Raw genomic sequence first — 23,867 nt, 5'->3', positions numbered from 1 at the left:
TTCATTAGTAGATTAAAAATCTCTATATAAAAACTGGAAAAAAGTTGAACGTAGAAGAAAATTTTGGGGAGTATTTATAAAACCTCAAATTATAAGAGGTCACTTTAAGCAAGGCAGAAAACCCAGAAGCCATAAAAAATTAATTAATTAATTTAATTACATATAATTAAAAATACCAAGTGATGTAAAAATTAGTTGAAAGATTGTTAAACTGAGTGGAAATATTTTTAGCAAAAAAAAATGTATATATACATACATATATGTGTATGTATACATATATATGTACATACGTGTGTATGTGTATATATATACATATATATATACACACATACATATATATATACATATGTATATACACACATGTATGTATGTGTATATATGTGTATGTATATATATATATATATATGTGTGTGTGTGTGTGTGTGTGTATTTAGCACATCTGACCAGATATAATGTCTGACATTCTGAAGATAGCTCACATTCATGATAAAAGTCAATCTAGAGAAAAAATCAGGAAAGGTTATTATGCTATTTTCCTATTGCTCATGTAACAAATCACTATGGGTTTAGCAGCTTAAAGTCTACATTAAGCTGGGTATGGTGGCTTACACCTGTAATCCCAGTGGCTCTGAAGGATGAGGCAGGAGAATCTCGAGTTCAAAGCCATCCTCAGCAAAAGTGAGGCACTAAGCAACTCAGTGAGAATCTGTCTCTAAAGTACAAAACATAGCTGGGGATGTGGCTCAGTGGTTGAGTGCCCCTGAGTTCACTTCTTGGTACCCAAAGGGAAAAAAAAAGTCTACATAGAGTGTCACTGGGCTAAAGTCAAAGTACTAGTAGGACTGTGTTCCTTTCTGAGAGTTCTAGGGCCAACTCTTTCTTGTCTGTGGCTTGTAAAGCCTGCCTTCATTATTTGACTTAAGGGCCCCATCATCTTGAAAGCAACAACAGTGTCTCTTTGATCTTTATTCCCTAGACAAATTTTGCTCTGATCACAACTGGTAATTGTTCTCCACTTTTAAGGATTTAGGTGATTATATTAGGCCCACCCAGATAGTTCATTAATCTCCCTATCTTAAGGTCCTTACCATAGTTACATTTTCAAAGTCTCTTTTGCTATGGAAGGTAACGTAATACATAGGTTCTAGGGATTAGAATATGGATATCTTGGGGGAGGGTATTATTTTGTCTACTATAGTTATAAATAGTAATTCATAGAAGAGGAAAAGCAAAATGATTGTAAATAATTGGAAAGAAGCTCAGACTCACAGATACTCATTCATTCAGAAAATATTTTTAGAGTGTTTAATGTAAGTTTTGGACATTTAGTAATGAACAAAACATTATTCAAATAAGCATTCACTGAATGCTTATTTTAGTTGAAATCAAACAGTAAAAACAATAAAGAATGCCAGGCACGAAGCACATGCCTGTAATCCCAGTGGCTCAGGAGGCTGAGGCAGGAGGATTGTGAGTTCAAAGCCACAAAAAAGTGAGGCGCTGAGCAACTCAGTGAGACCCTCTCTCTAAATAAAATACAGAATAGGGCTGGGGATGTGACTCAATGGCCAGGTGCTCCTGAGTTCAATCCCTGGTATAAAACAAAGAATGAAAGTTAGGGAAGTACACATTAATATTATTGGATACTATTCTTTACTCCCCCAAGTGATGAGCCAAAATGAAATAAGTTGTCAAGCATGAGGTAAAGTGAACTCTTGTAGACATGATTAGTAAGAGTGTGAATTATGATGACCTCATTAGTTATTAGGAATTGTCAGTTAAAATTTAAAATATGCTTCTACTTTGACCAGTCTCATTATTGGGAGTCCATTCTACAGGAACAAATTTATGTATGAAAGTATAGACATATAGAATGTTTATTGCAGTTTAAGCAAGGCACAAAACCCAGAATTTAATTATCTATAATTAAAAATACCAGCTGGGTGCAGTGGCGCATGCCTGTAATCCCAGCAGCCTGCGAGGCTAAGACTAGAGAGAGGATCATGAGTTCAAAGCCAGCCTCAACAACAGTGAATCCCTGTCTCTAAATAAAAATGCAAAATAAGGCTGGGGAAGTGGATTAGTGGTTGAGTGCCCTTGAGTTCAATCCCCAGTACAAAACAATATAAAAACCTGCTGAGAGAGAGAAAATATTTTTAGCACATATAAAAAAAAAATTTTTTTTAAAACACCTTTTTTTATACCTTTATTTTATTTTTATGTGGTACTAAGGATCGAACCCAGTGTCTCACGCATACTAGGTGAGTACTTTACCACTGAGCCACAACCCCAGCCCCTCATAAAAAAATTTAACGTTTATGACATTCTGAAGATTTCTACAAATTCATGGTAAAAGTAAAAAAAAAAAAAAATCTAGAGAAAAATCAGGAAAGATTTTTTTGTGTGATAAGAAGTAAAATTACAAAAAAAGTTGGAATAAACCCAAAGGTCTTTTAACAGTTCATCAGGATAAATTGGATATGTCTATGTGATGTCCTATTATGCAGCTAGGTATTTTTGAGTTATATCTGTAGTTATTGATGTATGTTGTCCAAGTGGAAAAAAGCACAATGTAAAATAATGAATATAAAATAACTTCATAAAAAAAGAAAAACGGGATGGAGAATATAATTCAGTGGTAGATTGTGTGCTTTGCATGATCAAGACTCTAGGTTTGATCCCCAGGAATGCTTAAAAAAAAAACGCCAAAGAAATAGATATATAAGTACATGTGTATTTCTTTGAGAATTGAGAAAATGTGCAGTCATAATAAGAACAGTTAACACATTGATTGCCCTTATGGGTGGAAGTGGTATGAACTTGGGGGTAATTTAACTTCAATACTTTTGTATTGTTTGATTTCTTATTTGCTGCTGTTAAATAATAAAAAAGTCAAATAAACAGAAGACGCATACATATAACAAATAGAACATGAGTAGAATAACAAAACAAGACAAAACCAATTTGTTGGATGCAACAAACTCCCTCCTACAGCAAGAATGCCTTTCCCAGCAGTCTTGAGGGGTGTTCATTTGACATTTGAGCACCAAAAATGGACAACTTATTGCTTCACAAGGCAGTGTGTTTCATTTTTGAACGGTGTGATTATTATACGGTTTTTTCCTGTTGAGTTGAAGTCTATGTTCCTGTAACTTTCTCCCTGCAGTCTGAATTCTGACTTTTGGAGTTGCTCAACAACCAGATTCTTTCAATTCAGTTTGAATCCACTAAAATCAATATGTATATGTGATTGTTGAACACAACCTTCAGATCAAAAGAACTAATTTATTTCCTTCTTTATTTGTGTGTGACTCTAATTTTGTGGGATTTAGGAGATATTAAAGGCTATACAGGATGTGACAATAAAGCGAGAAGAAACAAAAAAGAAGATAGAGAAAGAAAAGAAGGAGTTTTTGCAGAAGGAGCAGGATCTGAAAGCTGAAATTGAGAAGCTGTGTGAGAAGGGCAGAAGGTAATTAATGTGCGTATGTGTACATGTGTGCATATGGGGCCACTTTCATTTGTGTTGTAGTTTCTTTCAGTCTGGTTTTTATTTGAAAAACAAGCACACAAATAAAATTCTCTAATGATTTAGCATTCTCAGTATTCTGTTAGACTTAATAGAAAAGAGGTACCAGTATTTTTTAATAACTTTAAAAATTTATAAAGTTAAGGGACTGGGGTATAGCCTAGTGGTAGAGCACCTATATACAGAGCCCTTGGTTAAATCTCTAGCACCAGAAAGAAAAAAGAAGAAAGAAATTATAGCAGTTAATTATTGAGTTCTGTATATGATCAAAATTTTGATGTGTGAGCCAGGCATAGTGGTGTAGGTCTGTAATACCAGCTACTTGGGAGGCTGAGGCAGGAGAATCACAAGTTTGGGACTGGCTTATTTAGCCCGTGGCCAACACAGGCTTCATAAATGAAGGTTCAGCTGCGTGAGAAATCCAAGGGAGTTTTGAATTAAAGAGACAGGTTCTAATTACCTTTAAACCAGCTCCAGGGTGGCTTCTCCTAGCTCCAGCCTCAAGCTGCCTATTATTGTAGCGAGGTTTACTGAAGAGGCTAGTGAGCAAGAGAGAACATGCCAGGGAATGGACTTTTATTGGGGAACAAAAAATTCTGGGGAAAATCCCATCCAATGAAGATTAAGGGGGTCAGTGTCCCAAGGTCAGATGCGATGATTGGGTCTTCAGGGTAGTGGCCAGACACGCCTCCACACAGACAAGCCCTTGGACCTGAGAAGGGTGGGGAAAGCTCTGGACACAAAGATGTGACTAAGCGCCTCTCGCCCAGCCAGGGAGGTAACTCAAATCACGTGCGAGGATGGCCTCCCATAGGCTTAGGCAACCTAGCAAGACCCAGTTAAAGGTGTTATAAACTAAATTGGTTCTTATTATTTTTGATGAGAAGTAAGTGACAATTGATGTTGTTTTTTCTGTATTATGTCACTATTTACTCCCCAAGATTTTCTCATTTTCTTTAGTTTTTAGCTATTTGACTTTCGGGTGTGGTTCTCTTCATATTTTTTCTGTTGAGAATTTTCTGAGTTTCTTAATCTATAAAGTTGTGTCTCTTACCAAAATTGTTAAATTTTTGTAGCATAATTTTCAATTATTTTCTCTGCCCCATTTCGTCTTTTCCTCCTGGACTCCATGTCCACATGTGTAAGACTTTGATATTGTCCTATAGCTCAACAAGTCTCTTCTTGCTGTTTCTTTCCAGTCTTTTAGTACCCGGGATTGAACCCAAGGGCAGTTAGCCACTAAGCCACATCCCCACTCCTTTTTTATTTTTTATTTTAAGACAGGATCTTGCTAAGTTGCTGAGGCTGGCTTCGAACCTGTGGTCCTCCTGCCTCAGCCTCCCAAGTTGCTGGGATTATAGGCATGTGCCACCATGCCCAGCTCTTTCCAATCTTTTTAATTTTCTTTCTTATATTGTATAATTTCTATTGTATCTTTAATTTACTTACTTTTCCTTATATCATTTTCATTCTTGTAATTAAGCCCATGCAGTGAATTTGAATTTCATATTTCCAGTGTTGTTATTTCTCAGTTCTGTCATTTCAGTTTAGTTCTTTTTTTAAATGTGTTTATTTGTTTAATTTTATGTGATTCTGAGGATCGCATCGAACCCAGTGCCTCACATGTGCCAAGCAACTGCTCTACTACAGAGCCACAACCCTAACTCTATTTTTTTTTTGTAATTTCTCTGCCAAAAATTATTATTTGTTTATACCCTTGTGAGCATATTTTCCTTGTGTCCCTTCATATAGTTAAAAATGGAGGCTTTAGAATATTTTTCTGCTAATTCCAGCATCTTGGTCATCTTGAAGCTCCTATCCATTGATTGCCTTTTTTCTTAATCTGGAGTCAGCAATCAAAAGTATTATCTGAAGGCTGGGAATGTAGCTCAGAGGTGAAGTACTTGCCTAGTATGCGCAAGGTCCTGGGTTTCATCCCCAGCAAAAGCAAAACATAAAAACCCCATTTTTTCTGGCCAGGTATGGTACACACACCTATAGTCCCAGCACCCAGAAGGCTGAAGCTAGAGGATCACTTGAGCCTGGGAGAACAGCCTGGGCAACATAGCAAGACTACTCTATCTCCATTAAAAAAAAAAAAAGAGAGAGAGAGAGAGAAAAATGTCATCCTAAGAAAACAGACACAGAATATATATGATTTTTATTCACACAGAATTCTAGAGAAGGTATAATTATAGTAAGGAAATGTATTTCACTGGGTGTCAGCAGTTTAGGGTGAAGGGAAGGAATTGACTGCTTTCTAGTAAATATTTTAGGCTTTTCAGATCAGTCTTTGCCCATTAAACAACAACAGCAACAAAATCCTTTGTCTTCTGATCGAGTTATGAGAGATCTTTATATATTTTCTGTATGAATTCTTTTATCAGGTATGTGTTTTATAAATATTTTCTACTAGTTTGTAGCTTGCTTTTGCATTTTGTAATAGTGTCTCTTGAAGAACAAAAGATACAATTTTGATGAAGTCCAGTGTACTGCAGTTTTTCTTTTGTGGTTCATGCATTTTGCATCCTCTTAACCCAAAGTCACCTTCTTTGAGAAAGTTTATAGTTTTAACCTTTACATTTAGGTCTACAATCCATTGAGTTTATTTTTTAGTATGGTACACCTAAGGCTGGAGTATCATATGGATGTATATTTGTTCCAACACCCTATGTTCAAAAGACTGCTTTCCCCATTGAATTACCTTGACACTTTTGTGGAAAATAAATTGACCACTGTTGAGGAAATAGAGTAATTTTTTTTTTTGGGGGTGGGTGTACCGGCGAGTGAACTCAAGGGCACTCGACCACTGAGTTACATCCCCGGCCTTATTTTGTATTTTATTTAGAGACAGGGTCTCACTGAGTTACTTAGTGCCTTGCTTTTGCTGAGGCTGGCTTTGAACTTACAATCCTCCTGTCTCAGCCTCCCGAGCTGCTGGGATTACAGGCATGCACCACTGTGCCCAGTTGTAAATACAGTTTAGTGTTAGCTGCTCGGGAGATGAGGCAGGAGGGTTACAAGTTTGAGGCCAGCCTGGGCAACTATCAAGACCGCGTCTCAAACAAAAAAAGAATAAAAAGCTGGGAATATAGCTCAGTGGTAGAACACTTGACTAGCATATGTGAGTTCATTTCCCAGTAACACACACACACACACACACACACACACACACGCACAAACACAAGAAGAAGAAGAAAAAAGAAAATCTTCCCCCAAACCAGAAAACCACTCTGAAAAGGTGATAGAGAAAGAAAACAGTTATAATTGAATAGCTGTTAAATCTGAATGTGGGGCTGGGGATATAGCTCAGTAGAGTGTTTGCCTTGCATGCACAAGGTGCTGGATTCAATCCCCAGTACCACACAAAAAAAAAAAGAAGAAGAAAAGAAAAATCTGAATGTGATATACATCACAGGTAAACCTCTGACAGATGGCAAAGACCAAGATCTTACCCCCTTATATAACAAAGAGAAACAACCTATTACAGTGCTTTCAAGATGAGAAGTAAGGCTGGGCACAGTGGCTCACGCCTGTAATCCCAGCAGCTCTGGAGGCTGGGACGCTTAGACAGGAGGATCACCAGTTCAAAGCCAGCCACAGCAAAATCGAGCCGCTAAGCAACTCAGTGATATTTAGTATCTCTAAATAAAATACAAAATAGGGCTGGGTATGTGGCTCAGTGGTCAGTGCCCCTGAGTTCAATCCCCAGAACCAAAATAATAAATAAGTAAATAAATAAATAAATAAACAAACAGTAGTCCTTAAGAGGACTTGACAGCACTTTTTGTTAAGAATGCTTCACCCAATTTATGGTAATTGGGGAGATCCCTTGTGTAGTTTTACTTGGAGAAACAGATTGCTTTATCATAGGAGATAATTTTGTAAATTGGAGTAAGGTGCCCTCCTGCTTTCCCTTGGGATCTGGGAGACAAGGGCGCTGTTTCCTTGGATGTGTGCAGTTTAAAGGGATGGCTTCTAGGTACTTGAAACATTCCTGATTTGTGTGACTATTTTTAGAGTTTATAATATACATACAACAGGCAGAAAATTTGAAAGAAAAGGTTGCGGGGTCCGGTGGGGGAGATTAGTTAGGGGAGAATTTCTTCCATAATTTTCAAAAGGGAGAATTAAAGCCCTTATTTTTCTTTTATATTTGCCCTTACACATACAAATGTGGCTCTATTTCTGTACTTTATTCTGTTATGTTGGTATATTTCTTTCCTTCTTTGCCTTGTGACTTTTTACATCTTAAAATCAAATCAAATGCATCCTCCAACTCTGTTCCTTTCTTTCTTTCTTTTTTTTTTTTTTTTTGGTACTGGGGATTGAACCCAGGGTTACTTTACCACTGAGCTATATTCCCACCCTTTTAAAAAATTTTTATTTTGAGACAGAGTCTTACTAAATTGCTGAGGCTGGCCTTGAACTTGAGATTCTTCTGTCTCGGCCTCCAAGTAGCTGGGATTACAAGTATGTATTATGAATGCCTGACTTTTTTTTTTTCAGAATTGTTTTGAATATTCAAGATACTTTTTATTAATTTAAAATCATATTATCAGGGCTGGGGATGTGGCTCAAGTGATATCGCGCTCGTCTGGCATGCATGCAGTCCGGGTTTGATCCTCAGCACCACATACAAACAAAGATGTTGTGTCCGCCAAAAACTAAAAAACAAATATTAAAAAAAAATTCTCTCTCTCTCTCTTTAAAAAAAATCATATTATCAATTTCTATAAAAAACAGTGTGCTTGATATTTGTTTGGATTTGTATTGAATCTTCAGATCATTTTGGGAAACTGATGTACAATAATATTGAGTCTTCTATTTAGTCATGTAGAAGATTACTTTTTTTTTTCCTTCTTTAGTTTCTCATGGCAATGTTTTGTAGATTTGAGAATCAAAAAGATAGTCCTTACTCTCTGTACTGTTCCCTCAAAATTGTAGTCATTTTGGATTCTCTTGACCCCTGCCTTTGTCTCCTTAATTCAGCAACAGTGCCAGCTCTGTATTCACCCTTCAGATGCTACAGTCTGGCAACTCCCACTAGGCAGTTAGCTAGGGCATTATAGGTCTGTCTTCATTTGTGTTCTTTTTCTCAGTGGTCTGTTCTATGCTTCCTATTGTCCAGCGTTTGTAGACACTGTTTCACATTTTTTTTCCCAGTTTTTCAGTTGTTTATAGCCAGAGAATGAATCTGGATGGAAGTGGAATTCTAAATCCTATCATAAACAGATTAAACTCAAAAAACAATATTTGCAGGATATACATGCCAGTATGTGTAGTAAATATTAGGAAAAAAGGAGCTAGAAATGAAGCTAATGAACTAGGTGACATAGGAGGTGATCAGTGTTGATTCATTCCTTGTGAAGAACTGGAATGGTGTTTTGAAAGGAAATTGTGGTCAGAGAAAGTCAAAACCAGGTTTGGGATTTAGAAAATGGACCATATGTGTTAATGAGGCTCAAGATATGGCTCTGCTGGTAGATGATTGGCAAGGAATAAAGTTTAGGAAAAGGAAGAGCTCTAAGTTCCTAGTGTCATATTGATCATGAAATTGAATATTGAAGTCACAAAAGGTGTTGTGAGCTAGGCATGGTGGCCTGTAGTTTCAGCTACGTGGGAGGCTGAGGCAGGAGTATCTCTTAATCCTAGTAGTTTGAGGCCAGTCTGGGCAATTTAGTGAGACCCTCTCTCAAAATTAAGAATAAATAAATAAAAGGCTCCGTGTTAGAGTACATATGAGTTCAGTCTCCAGTTCTGCAAATAACAACAATAATCACAAAACTATGTATTAACATAAATAGCATATTTTTCATGAAAAATAATAATTTTCCAAATTTAAAAAATCAATTCAGTTAGAAGATTAACATCATTTAGGTTTTTATAAATCTCTGTAATGGAGGAAGATGAATTTTTCTGGCTGTTTTTGCATTGATTGATTGTAAAATGTTGTTTTGGTTGAAATATACTAACAAAAATCACAATACATGATTAAGTAGTTGGAAGAGCAGGGGATATTTAATAGTTTTTAAAAATAATGTATTTTGATACTACTCTAAAACTTGTCAAGCCATTTTTCTTTTTCTTTTTAGTTGTAGATGGTCACAATACCTTTATTTTATTTATTTATTTTTATGTGGTGGTATGGATTGAACCCAGTCCTCACACATACTAGGTGAGTCCTCTACCACTGAGCTACAACTCCAGCCCCAAGCCATAGTTTCTTAAAGGTTATTTGCTTAGTACAATCTGAAACCACATCCATAGAGATTCTTTTTGTACTGCTATGGCAAAATCCATTGGTTTACCTTGAACTTCAATGGATCATTTACCTGTGTTATGAAGAGGCGCAAAAACTTTTCCTCTACTCTCTCAGAATTAGCAGTTGGAGCCTGCAAATTAAAAAGACTGATTAGGGCTAGGATTGTAGCACAGTGGTACAGCGCTCGCCTCGCATGGGCAGAACCCAGGTTCGATCATCAGCACCACGTAAAAAAAAGGCATTGTGTTGTGTCCATCTACACCTAAAAAATAAATAAATATTTTTAAAAAAGACAGATTAACAAGAAGAAAAAACAGTTTATGTATGTAGTGTGCATACACATGGGACAGTTCAGTGACCAATAACTCAAAGGAATGGTTAGAATTTGGGACTTCTCTACCATTTTACCAGGTGAAGGGGAAAAGGGAGAAAAGCACTTATGAGAAAACCATTGTCTTCTTAGAAGGGGGTGAGAAACTAATGGAACTTTTTGGAAAGATAAATGTGTTTTTAGGAGATAAGAACATTTATAACATGTTTATCTAGTTTTTTTGTTTTTTTTTTTTTTTCATCTTCTTTAGAGCCCCAAAGAAGGGGCAGATTATTTGCATTCCCTTTCTAGGAGTAGATCTACCTTATAAAGAATTTATGACAGCCTTATTTCCTGGAAGTTGCTGCTTTCAATTGGAATGAGGGAATCTTTCCGAATGCTTTTTTCTGTGGCTGTTGAATCTCATGTCTTCACTGGAAAATAATCTTTATACCAACTCTGTAGTTCTGAGTGGGTTCCATAGTTGATTTGATAACACAGTGCGTAATTTATAATAAAGTATTGGCTCAACATTTATGCAGATGTATACAGATATTCCAAGTGTTATCTTTTATTATATAATATTTAAAGAACCATATTCTGTCACTGTCAATTTCATTAGAATAGTCTTTAAGTAGTGGGAAGCATCTAAGCTCACAGTGGCAGGTACAGACTTTCTAAAATTCTAACTTTTGCTTGCTAGCTCCAGATTTTATTGTTGGCAATAAATGGTTGTTTTCTTTGAAATAGCAGGATTACTTCATTCATTTTCAAGAACACATCTGTCATATACTCAAGTTCCAATAACTTTAGTATATCTTTTAGTCGTTTTCTTAAATAAAAATGACGTTTCATGAAAAAGGAGGCTAATTCAGTTCCTAACTCAGTACCCAAAGTGCTTTTTCTTGGGATAGCCATTGTGCTTTGGCATGTAGCATTTATCACATAAAATATAAAAAGATGTGTTTTTAAGTGTTGGAAATTTAATAAAATTAGTATTTTTATGTGGCTTCATCAAGGATATCCTTAAAGAAAACTGAATTTACCTGCAGCTTGCAAGCATCTGGCAGTAATAAAGACAATGGCAAGTGACTGAGTCAGTGATTCATGTTTAAATAAAAGAGTGTTATTACAAATGAATTCTTCATTTTAACAAATATTATTAAATTCTAACGTAATACATTTTAAATGAAAATTGAAAAAAGTTTTTAAAAATTTTATAAAATATCGCTGGGCACAGTGACACACATCTGTAATCTTCAGTTATTCAGGAATCTTATGTGGGAGGATTGCAATTTGAGGCAAACTTCAGCAACTTATTGAACCCCTGTCTCAAAATAAAATAAAATTTAAAAAGGACTGGGGAGGTAACTCAGTGGTAAAGTGCCCCTGGGTTTGTCCCCAGTACTAAACAAAACGGGGGAAAAAAAGCCTGAGGCGGGCGTACCTGGGGATATAGCTTGGTGGTAGAGGGTCCCTGGGTTCAATCCCCACTACTATGAATAAATACATTTAAAAAATATATTATTGCCAAATAAAATAAGAGTATAATTGTTTTTACCTGGCTTTGTAGAGAACTTTGAAATTTTATAGCAATGGTTTATTAGCTATTAATGGGATTATGTAGACTATTGCAAACAGAGCTAAAGATAGCTAGTCATAGCACAATAGAAGAACTGAGAAAGAAGAAATTGTGAGGCCAAATTATACTCTAAACTTACTGTAGGAAATACAAGAATACAAAAGCATATATTCTATTAGTCATTAGTGATGATACAATCACATGTCATATAGCCTCAAGAAAACTTGGTTGTTCACCCATGAAAGAATGAAAATGAAAAAGGCATATAACTTTTAGCAGTTGTATGAAACAAGTTTTAGCTTCGTGGACCATACCCCTCAAAGTGTTTTGGGAACCATGGACTACATTTTGGAAACTGCTGTTCTATACCTATGGCTATAGCTACTGTCTGTATGCTAGAGACTCTCATCTCTCTCAGACTATACTACTGAACTTTAGATTTATATATCTGCTGCCTGCTGAATGACCTGGAGTGCTTTCTTGCTCATTGGCCTATGCACATGCTTTTTGTTTTGTCCAGATTTTCCTTGTTCCCTTTGTTCACCTGGCACACTACTAGATTAAGACCTTGGGAAGCCAGGTACGCTGGCACATAATCCCAGCTCTTCAGGAAGCTGAGGCTGGAGGATTGCAGATTTGAGGCCAGCCTTAGTGATACCTTGTTTCAAAATTTAAAAATGGCTAAGGATGTAGCTAGTGGTGAATTAAACCCCTAAGTTTAATTCCCAGTACCAGAAACAAACAAAAATGTGAGCTTCTTGGGGGCAGGAATTAGACTTATTTATATACCCAGGTTTTAGACTTTTATACTTAACGCTGCTTAGTAGATGTTGAATTAAGTCAAAACAAAGAAGAATTCATAATCACCTTCTACAAATTCAGGGAATATACCCTTTGGATATATATGCAGCCAACCCATGTATAATTAATTCCTCCAACAGTTTTGTTTTGCTTTTTTTCCTTTTGCCTTGCCTTCAGTGTGATTTATTCTGAAAGGAAGGCCTTTGGGCTGAGGACTCAACAGATCTTAATTCTTAGCTCTGTCTCTTAGTTTTGAAAGCATTTCATAGGACACTGAGTATCTGCTTCTCTCAGTTAATGGCAAGCTGATTTTTCCATCATTTGCTGGAAAAAATGTATTCATATATTTTAATTTCTCTAAAGACAGATGTTATTTTATTTTATTTTTGATACTGGAGATTGAACCCAGGGGTTCTTTACCACTGAGCCACATCCCTAGTCCCTTTATTTTTTGAGACAGGATCTCACTGAGTGGCTTAGGGCCTTGCTAAATTGCTGAGACTGGTCTCTTATTTGCTATTCTCCTGCCTCAGCCTCCCAAACCACTGGGATTACAGGTACATGACACCATGCCTGGCTGAAGATAGATGTTATATTAACTCATTTAATCTGCGTCACAGTTCAGTAAGTTGTAGACTGTTTTATTCTCTCTCATTTTATACTTCAGGAAAATGAGGTATAGAAAGCCTTACTCAGTAAAGGTTGCACAGAGTAATAGGGCAAGGATTTGTTTGGTTCCAGAGGCTGTGCTCTTTACCTAGCTTAGCATCTCTCAAATTTATTTATTTATTTATTTATTTTAAAATATTTATTTTTTAGTTGTAGTTGGAGACAATACCTTTATTTTGTTTATTTATTTTTATGTGGTGCTGAGGATCGAACCCAGGGCCTCGCACATGCTAGGTGAGCACTCTGCCGCTGAGCCACAACCCCAGCCCCAGCATCTCTCAAATTTAAATGTCACTTTTATCATTAGCCTATGTTAATGGCACATGCCTAAATGCTCATTATAATCACAGCTTTATTTATAATTGTGAAATTGAAAATTACTTAAGGGCCAGATATGGTGGTACATACCTGTAATGCCAGATATTTGGGAGGATTTCAAGGATTTCAGGTCAGGCTGGGCAACTTAACAAGACCCTGTCTCAAGATAAAAGATAAGAAGAGCTGGGGAGGTAGCTCAGTGGTAGAGCGCCTTGGGTTCAATCTCCAGTACCACACACACAACACACACACAAAAAAAAAAAAAAAGAAAGAAAGAAAGAAAAAGGTAGATCTGTATGTTAAACAGTCATTAAAAATCACATTTATGACTGGATTTGGTGGTTCATACCTATAACCCCAGTGACTTGGGCGGCTGAGGCAGAAGGATAGCAAGTTCAGGGCCAGCCTCAGCAATTTAGGAAGGCCTTAAGCAACTTAGCGAGACCCTGTCTCAAAATAAAAAAGAAAAAGGGCTGGGGATGTGACTCAGTTCGTAAGTAGCCCTGGGTTCAATTCCCAGTACCACCACCCTCCAAAAAACCCCACATTTCTGAAAAATACTTATTAATATAGAAAAGTAAGATGTTGAAAATATAATACACAATGGAATATTATTCAGCAATAAAAGAAATAAAATTATGGCGTTTACGGGTAAATGGATGGAGTTAAAGAATATCATGCTAAGTGTAGTTAGCCAATCCCCAAGAAACCAAAGGCCAAATGTTTTCTCTGATAAGTGGATGCTAATCCCTAATGGGTGGGGGGAGGAGAATGGAATGAGTGGAGGAACTTTGAGGCAAAGGGAGTAGGAAAGATGATGGAATGAGACGGACATCTTTACCCTAGGTACATGTATGATTGCACAAATGGTGTGACCCTACTTTGTGTACCACAAGAGATGTGAAAAATTGTGCTCTTGTTTGTATACAATGAATTGAAGAACATTCTACTGTCATATATAACTGATTAGAACAAATAAATATTATGTGCATATGTTACATATACATAAACAAGTATGCAAATGTTTGTTTTCAAAGTCTGGAAAGAAGTATAATAGTGATTCTTTACGAGTAGTATGATTGTAAAAAATTGAGTTTTTAAAAAACAATAACGTTTGTGGGCTACTTGCCATGTGCTGGGCATCCTATTAAATTCTTTATGTGTGTTTTCTCAGTTAACTCATTAATCCTACAATGTAGGTACTCTTCATCTTTTAGATGAAGAAACTGAGGCCTAGAAAGATTAAGTAACTTGTTTAAGGTGATGCAACCAGTAAGTAAAAATGCTGGGAACACTACATTAGATTTTTCCTGTTTATTTTTTTTTAATTTTTTTATTTGTTTTAATTAGTTATACATGACAATAGAAGGCATTTATTCACTTATGGGATATAATTTCTCATTTTTCTGAGTGTACATGTTGTTGAATCACATTGGTCATGCAGTCGCATATATACATAAACTAATAATGTCTGTTTCGTTCTATTATCCTTCCTATCCCCATATCCCCTCCCCTTCCCACCTTTCCTTTCCCTCTACCTAATCTAAGGTAATGCCATTTTCTCTAGTGCCCCCTGCCCTGCCCCACCTTATTGTGATTTAGCATCTGTATTAGGGAAAACATTTGGCCTTTGTTTTTTGGGATTGGCTTATTTCGCATAGAATGACATTCTCCAACTCCATCCATTTACTGGCAAATGCCATAATTTCACTTCATTCTTCATTAAAGCTGAGTATATTCATATATATATATATATATATGAATATACTCAGCTTTTTATATATATATATGTGTATATATATATATATATATATAATCACATTTTATTTATCCATTCATCTATTGATGGACACCTAGGTTGGTTCCATAGTTTAGCTGTTGTGAATTGAGCTGCTGTAAACATTGACATGGCTGCATTACTGTAGTATGCTGATTTTAAGTCCTTTGGGTATAAACAAGGAGTGGGAGAGCTGGGTCAAATGGTGATCCATTCCAAGTTTTCTGAGGTATCTTCATACTGCTTTCCATAGTGGTTGTACCAATTTGCAGTCCACCAGCAATGTGTGAGTGTACCTTTTCCCCAACATCCGCGCCAATGTTTATTGTTGCCTGTATTCTTGATGATTGCCATTCTGACAGGAGTGAGATGAAATCTTGATTTGTATTTCTCTAATTGCTAGAGATGTTGAACACTTATTCATACGTTTGTTGGTCGATTGTGTTTCTTCTGTGAAGTGTCCTTTTTCTGTTTTATATTGTCTAAACTTTTAATAATTTGCCTGGCTTACATGATCAAGATCAAAGTTAATTTTTAAATTTATGCAAGCATATTGGAAACTACAATAAGCCAGGATTATACAGTCTGATGAATAGTACACATCTGATGAATAATAATGAATTTATTCATTTGAACCATTTGTACCTTAAACTAACTGCAAAATAACAGAAGTATGGGACTTGAAAGAAATTAGATCAAGAATTTAAAAAGTTAAACATAACCAGTGGTTTCTGTTCTCTAAAGAATTTTTTTTAAACTGTCTACTATGGGGAATGATTTATTTGTTATGATGGGTTGCAGCTAGTATACTTTAGTGAAGTGAAATCTGGTGCTTATGTTATAGGGTAGTTAGCATATTGATAAGGCTGAGTATTTTTGTAACTATATTCAAGAACCCCCTTAACTATTTTTGTTGTGGTTTTTAGTAGTTCCCTTTGTCTTGTTGGATTCCAGTGAAGTAAATGTGGACAAATACTCAAAGGAAAAGATTTTTTTGTGTGTAAATATGTGTATTATCTCCATCAGTCTATGAGGAGATATATATATATATATATATATCATTGACAAATATGTTTAGTGAGAGTCATAGATGTTCATTGACCATCTACAATCTTCAAGAATAACATCAGTCACTGGTTGGGGTTGTGGCTCAGTAGTAGAGCGCTTGCCTAGTATGTTCAAGGCACTGGGTTTGATCCTCAGCACCATTTATTTATTTATAAAAATAAATAAATAAATAAATAGAGGTATTGTGTCTATCTACAACTAAAAAAAATTAACAAAAAAAGAATAACATCAGTCATAGATGACAACTAACAGTGTGTCATATTTTCATGTAATTATCCCATTGTCTAAGAGTGAAAAGTAAGCTAAGTGGATCAGTGATGGACTGTGCAACCTATTTCACATATGTTTACAGTTAAGAGGGTTTGGAATTTGAGAATATGTGTTGTAGCAGGAAAACATGGCTACTTAGAAATTTTTTTTCTAAAGAACTTTTATAGAATTCTTCCTCTGCTGGAAAGTTAATTTTGGGATACTACATGGAGAATAAGAGAGAAATGTTCACTTAACTCATATCTGTTATAAAGATGAATAGGCCTTGTCTGCTGAGAGTAGACTTAATGTAAAAGTGAATAAGTGAGTGAATGTGTGTGTAAAGCATACATATGCACATACAAATATGACCCAGTATCTATGAAATAGAGAACAGGACGTGTGGTAAGTTGGGTCAAAAGCAAGAATATGTGAGAAGGGACCTCAGAAAGTGAATTGCTCCCTTTTAATTATGTAAAGTTACTAAAAACTGAGAGGGGATCAATTTGTTTCTGTCACTAAAGAAAAGTGGTAAGGGCTGGGGTTGTGGCTCAGCGGTAGAGAGCTCACCTCTCACGTGCAAGGCCTAGGGTTTGATCCTCAGCACCAAATAAAAATAAATAAATAAAATAAAGGTATTTTGTTCAACTACAACTAAAAAAAATAAATATTAAAAAAAAAAGAGAAGTGGTAAACATTTCTCTTTAGATGTAACTCTTCTCAAGCTGTCCTTTTTTTTTTTTTCATCTTTTTAAAATCCAGTGAAAATAATTTAAACTTTTTGTATCATTCTATTTGTTAACCTGGGTAATCCATGCTTTCCGCTGTAAAACTTACCACAATACAGTGTAACAGAAGGAAATTCTTTTCCTGGCTCTGTTCCATGATGGGCTCTTCACTTCTGAGTAATCACTGCCTTAGTTTTAGCACAGAAAGTCCCACATCCTAGGAAATCCTGCAGTACTGGATAAACTGAAACAGTTGATCATCCTAATCCTAAAGGTGAATATTACACTCTGGGGATGGGAATTGGGGTAGGAGGATATGGATGAAAATGAAAAGTCCTGAGATATAAAGAGAACATATTTTTCTTTGGAAGAATGTTTATTATAGCTAAGAAAATGCAGAAGTCAGTAAGCCAGTATTGATGTGTTTGATTGCTGTGTTTCAGATGATATGTTTGGTTCTACATCCTTCATGTAAAAAACAAATTGGGAAATAAGAGGAATGCTATAAAGATTTTAAGCCTCCTTGAACATAGAATGTCCTGCCTTTAGTGGAGGGTTTTGGATCTAAGAGATATTCTTTCCTGCTCAAGGAAATGTTTTTTTAGTAAGTGGAGATGTGAATATATTTATTTCCAAATATAGGACCTTTATGCAATTGCAGACCTTTCTGTACACCATCTGTCCATATCTATAATGAATATTAAGTGTGAAATGCTCTGTAGCATACCTGGCAGACCAGTGTTGGGTTTTCCTTTTGCCTTGGTGGCAAACTAATCTTTTCTCCCTCAGTCTTGTTCTTGGTTTCTTATCTTACAGAGAGGTGTGGGAAATGGAACTGGATAGACTCAAGAATCAGGATGGTGAAATAAATCGGAACATTATGGAAGAGACAGAGCGGGCCTGGAAGGCAGAGGTGAGAGGAGCTAATATCTTGAAAGCCTTGGTTTTGGCCTTCCAGATGGTACATACTTTTGGTATAATATCAGAAGAGCCAGTGGGCGCTTGTTTTAACTATCTAGGGGTATTTGTGTATGAAAAATTAATGAAGTGTATGTATATGTGTGCATGTGTGATTTCTTTAGATCTTATCACTAGAAAGCCGGAAAGAGTTGCTGGTATTGAAATTAGAAGAAGCAGAAAAAGAAGCAGAACTGCACCTTACTTACCTCAAGTAAGTACCTTCCCATTCTAAGGTTTAGTAGCTCTGTAGTTTGTTTGTTTTAGTTTTTTAAAACTCTAAGCCAGCAAATCTGGCACTTATTCTTTCTTCACAGGGATTTGAAGCCATCTCAGTGCAGTAGTAATTAAACAGTGATTTCTCTCCTGTATTCTAAACTCCTGCACTGTTTAAATCCTCCCCCCTACAGTTTCATATCTTTGTACTTTTTATTTCATTGTTTCCATTTGAATAAATAGAACCTGTTAAGCTATCAAAGCATAACAAAGGTCTTAGGAGATTTATTTCTTATATGGTCATTTCTCTTCTTTATGCTATGGAATTTGGATGCCTCTTGTGACATTTTAAGGTGGACAAGAACCCCCTTTGTGGTTGATCCTCTTTTCCAAATCTTTGGCTTAAAAGTCGATGGAGTTTAGATTCTCAGGCTCTCATACCTTCTCTCATACCTTTCTCTCAAGGTTCATTACCCAACTACTATTTTGCTATCTTGGAGATTTAAAATTTGATTCTGTAAATTACTCTTGTTTCTTGAAAGGTCAACTCCCCCAACACTGGAGACAGTTCGTTCCAAGCAGGAGTGGGAAACTAGACTAAATGGAGTTCGGATAATGAAAAAGAATGTTCGGGTAAGTGATAGTGGGTGATCATTTGATCAGCATTAATTTATGTTTTTTTTTTTTTTTTGGTGCTGGGGATTGAGCCGAGGGCCTTGTGCATGCTATGCAGGCACTCTACCAACCAAACTACATTCCTGGCCCAGGAGGTAGCCTTTTTTGTGTAGCCACTGGGGCCTGTCTCACCACTTCCTTTTTTCCTGTTAATTAAAGGTGTGCTTTTTGCAGAGACTCACTCACCTCAGAAGTAAAGTATGATCCTTTCTTCTCCTTTCATCTAGGACCAGTTTAACAGTCATATCCAGCTAGTGAGGAATGGAGCCAAGCTGAGCAGCCTTCCTCAAATTCCTACCCCAACTTTGCCTCCACCCCCATCAGAGGTAAGAGAATCTTTGAAGGGGTCTACATTTCTGTGTTGGTGGCAGAGTCAGAGTCTTCTACTTCTTTTTATGAAGATATTGGGACCATCCCTATTTAGTGTAAGGGTTGTTCATTGATTTCTGTTTCAGTTTCCTAAACTTTCTTCCATTCTCTTGTCCTTTGCATCTTCCCATTTGCAGACAGACTTCATGCTTCAAGTATTTCAACCCAGTCCCTCTCTGGCTCCTCGGATGCCCTTCTCCATTGGGCAGGTCACAATGCCCATGGTTATGCCCAGTGCAGATCCCCGTTCCTTATCTTTCCCAATCCTGAACCCCACCCTTTCCCAGTCTAACCAGCCTTCCCCACCCCTTCCTGGCTCCCATGGGAGAAATAGCCCTGGCTTGGGTTCCCTTGTTGGCCCCCATGGTCCACACATGCCCCCTGCCGCCTCCATCCCGCCTCCCCCAGGCTTGGGCGGTGTTAAGGCTTCTACTGAAACTCCCCGGCCCCAACCAGTAGACAAACTGGAGAAGATCTTGGAGAAGCTGCTGACTCGGTTCCCACAGTGCAATAAGTAAGTATCTTAAAGGATTAGTTAAAACATCTTTGTCAGAGAAATGCTTATGGTTTGTAATAGGGGAGATTTCATAGGTGTTTCCCCAGGGGTGTAGCATAGAATCTCTCTCCCTCTCCTTCAACATTTGTCTTTCTTAGGGCCCAGATGACCAACATTCTTCAGCAAATCAAGACAGCACGTACCACCATGGCAGGCTTGACCATGGAGGAACTGATCCAGTTGGTAGCTGCACGACTGGCCGAACATGAGAGGGTGGCAGCAAGCACTCAGGTGAGAAAAGCTGCCTGGAAAGAGCTGAGGCCTCCTGAGAGGTTGGAGAAGGGACAGACTTTAAAGATTCTGGGTGGGAAGAAGCATTACAGCCTGAGTGTCTTGTCTGTTTTCTTGCTTTGCTGAACTTGGAAGTAAATGATTTCTTTTTTGCTATATGTACTGTTAATCACTCTTCCTTACCCTGAAATTGTTTCTACCCACAGCCACTTGGTCGGATCCGGGCCTTGTACCCTGCTCCCCTGGCCCAAATCAGTACCCCAATGTTCTTGCCTTCTGCCCAAGTTTCATATCCTGGGAGGTCTTCACATGTGAGACTCTTTTTCTTTTAACACTTGGATGTAGAGAAGCTGAGGGTAAGAAGTGGGTGGATTTATGGGTGGAGTGTAGGAGGAAACCAACATCTTGTCAGCTGTTTTGTTTATAGTCCTACTGGGAACATGGGAATACTTGAAGCAAGATCTGTATTTGTACTTTTATTTCTTTTGCATCAAATCATGGGCATAAAAGGAAAGGTGATCCAGAGATTCCTTACTTTGTGGCATGCAATCTCTGTCCTGCAGGCTCCCGCTACCTGTAAGCTGTGTCTGATGTGCCAGAAACTTGTCCAGCCCAGTGAGCTGCATCCAATGGCATGTACCCATGTGTTGCACAAGGAGGTGAGTAGCACATACTTTCTTTACTTTCTACTGTTTGTTTTCTGACAGCTGAGAAAATTTTTCTTGGATATTTTACTGGATTGATGCTCATGTTAATGTCTAATCATAAGGTTTTCAGTAAATTGTAGCTTAAACATCAGCAGAATTCAGAATACTGCATCTGGGGTCTCCCAGCTTCTTTTTATCTAATTCCCTTTAGGGCACTGGGTAAGTAGTTCATACTAAGCCACTGATAAGTCACTTTCTTAGAAAATTGACTGTAAGAGGCAATCCTACGTATCTAACCATCATTTCAAATATAGTGTTATCAAGAGACTGCTTAGATGAGAGGAATAAGGAACCCAAATATGCAGTTAGTAGCTTCATTAATAGAGGAGCTTGAAGGACTGCCCATGAGAGATTACCTTCACTGACTGCCAAGTCATTTCTGTTTTCTTACATTACCAGGCAGAGGTAAATCTTTTAGCAGCAGGGATGATTTCTTCTTAACTATTTTGTTTTGCTTTTCCAAGAGGTAGAAACTGGATTGACAGCTAAATTCTTGGTAAGAAAAAGTCCTGAATAAGGTGATGGGTATTTCTGAGGGTGAGGTGAGTGTTAGATGAAAGCTCATCACAGATCAAATAGATCATAAGAAGTAGCAAGCCACATTTGATACTTAACAAAAAGCAACTTCATGAGTGCCCTTAATAGCCAAGTTCCTGGTCCTTGTAAAAAGGACAGGTTCATCTGCTCTGAAGATTCTTTTGAGAGTAAGAGCTATTGAAATAGCCTGTTTAGTCTCCCACAGAAAGAACTTTTTTGACTTAAATCTTGTTGAACTTTAATGGCACTCTCTTTTCCCTTCTCAGATAAATCTGAGATGTGTCTCTCTTTCTTTCCAGTGTATCAAATTCTGGGCCCAGACCAACACAAATGACACTTGTCCCTTTTGTCCAACTCTTAAATGATGGACCTGACTGGGGAGGAAGAAGAGGAAAACTGATGTGAACAGGAAGCGCGGGTTCAAGATTTCTAAAACTCTATATTTATACAGTGACATATACTCATGCCATGTACATTTTTATTATATAGGTAATGTGTGTATAGAAAGTCTGTATTCAAATGTTCGTAAATGAAAGTATGTATATTATGCAGAAACAGTTCGTTCCCCCTCATCTTGCAGTTCTTTTGGGGGTTACAGATTATAGGGAAGATGATGTTTAATTTGGCCTTGAAATGTGATATCCTTGCCTGGGGCTGTTATCAAATACATCTAGGAAGCTGCTGTTGCTCTGAGGCCATCCTGCTTGGGTTTGGCTCAGCCTGTAGTTCATTTCCTTAAGGCTCATGTATGCAGATTTGAAGCCTGGTGCTCACCTGCTGTCCAACCAGATGCCTTGCTTACTGAGAGCCTTTGCAAGCCTCAGTGTTGTTCTAGTCACTCCACTTCAGATGAGTGAAATGAGACTCTCTGATTGAGGTAAAAAATGTAACCCTAATAGTTTGACTCTTCATTGAATATTTTACTGTGTTAATGCTCATTATTTATACATAGACATTAGGTTTACAGAATATTCTGTTTTACATCAGCAAAATTCACAGTCCAAGAATAACAACCACATAACCAAGTCCCATTTCCCCTGCCAGCTTCTGTCCAACCTACTTTCTGGATAGAAATTAGCACAACCCACAGGTTTTTCATGGGGTAAGCCATCCCTGGCTACCATTGGCTTGGCTTCTAGTCTGGTTCTGACAGGCCACCTTGTAAAGTCCTCACCCCTTCCATTTCACTCTGGTCTCCTAGTCTAGCTAACCCCCCTCCCCCCCGAAGGTTAAGGCAGTTGGTTCACAACCAAGTTGTTTGGTGACCTTGGGTGAGCTCCAGACAGGCACTGGGGTGAGGAGGTGTCTGTGCAAAATTACTTGCAGAATGATCTTGGGATTCTGGATTTTAATTTCCAAAGCAAGAAAAGTATGGGGGATGTGTTTCCTGTCCTGGGAAAAATGGAGACCAAAGTGATATGAAGAAGGGAGGTGGGATTTCACATTTATAAATCATTTGTTCTGTGAATAGCTATCTGGAACAAGATCATTTTTCCACCTCTGCTTACTGAGCACTTCTGGCTTTTAGGTTTTATACCTGGGAAGGCTGTGACTCTCTTAGAGCTTTGAATCTTTTCCTATCCTTTTATCTTTATTCCTTCAGGAAATGGCTTTTGCTCCCTTCTCTTTTAGAGTTAAGCAAGTAAAAACTGAGTGTTAATCCAAAAAAAAAAAAAAAAAAAAAAAGTCTCCAAAGGAAAGACATCATTATATTACTGGCAACTGATTTTTCCTGTTGTGGAACCTGGAAATGTCTAGCAATATGTGCCAGGGTGGCAAAGATGTTTCCTTTAGGATCCAACTAAATGCTCTTGTCTTGTTACCATCTTCCTTTTTTGTCTTTCATTCTCACCTATTAGCTCATGGATGAATTCTTCCTCTTTTCTCTTGCCTTACTTGCCCAGGTTTAAAGACCAGCATCAGTGTAAGAAGCTGAACTTGCTGGGATCTTGTAGGGTGATTTAAATGGCCTGAGTACTCAACTCTTCAGAGGTCAGATGACCTACTTTCTTTGGTTAATAAATATTACTGCCTCCAGTTTGGTACTGACATTACAGGAAAGGTGGCAAAATGGAAGACCAGTTCCTTTTTGTTCTTTTCATTTGGGAGGATTAAGTTTTTATCTTATAATCTTAAGATTTTCTTTCCCCTCAACTTTTTAGCGGCCTTGGGCTACCTGTAAAATCTTCTGGTGTCCCCAGAAAATTTAGAAATTAGAGATGGGTGTAAGGGATATTCTTTCTTTTCCAAAAAATCTTTTGAAGCCAAAGGAATAGAGAGAGAAGAAAGGAGGAATGAATGGATCAGGGGCTTAGCTGCTTTC

General features: G+C 37.3%; 1 protein-coding gene across 5 annotated transcripts in view; it reads left to right on the top strand.

Moving 5' to 3' along the window:
• Rnf214 (ring finger protein 214) overlaps positions 1–22,440 on the top strand; it is a 32,871-nt gene extending 10,431 nt beyond the window's left edge. For 4 of the 5 annotated variants that reach the window (XM_015489824.2, XM_015489825.2, XM_015489828.2 and 1 more), the window contains exons 6-15: positions 3,333–3,472; positions 18,113–18,209; positions 18,379–18,467; positions 19,012–19,102; positions 19,372–19,470; positions 19,651–20,027; positions 20,168–20,300; positions 20,507–20,611; positions 20,864–20,959; positions 21,844–22,440. In XM_015489824.2, the coding sequence (XP_015345310.1) occupies positions 3,333–3,472; positions 18,113–18,209; positions 18,379–18,467; positions 19,012–19,102; positions 19,372–19,470; positions 19,651–20,027; positions 20,168–20,300; positions 20,507–20,611; positions 20,864–20,959; positions 21,844–21,909 (1,293 nt within the window). In that variant the 3' untranslated portion in view covers positions 21,910–22,440. Of the gene's footprint in view, positions 1–3,332; positions 3,473–18,112; positions 18,210–18,378; positions 18,468–19,011; positions 19,103–19,371; positions 19,471–19,650; positions 20,028–20,167; positions 20,301–20,506; positions 20,612–20,863; positions 20,960–21,843 lie in introns of those variants that run through there. The other variant, XR_001503961.2, reaches the window with a different exon arrangement.
• The last annotated feature ends 1,427 nt before the right edge of the window (positions 22,441–23,867 follow it).

This window comes from Marmota marmota, unplaced genomic scaffold (assembly GCF_001458135.2).
Source record: "Marmota marmota marmota unplaced genomic scaffold, marMar, whole genome shotgun sequence".
NCBI lineage: Eukaryota > Metazoa > Chordata > Mammalia > Rodentia > Sciuridae > Marmota > Marmota marmota.
The sequence above is the reverse complement of the archived record's forward strand: the minus strand, read 5'-3'. Positions and strand labels throughout refer to the sequence as shown.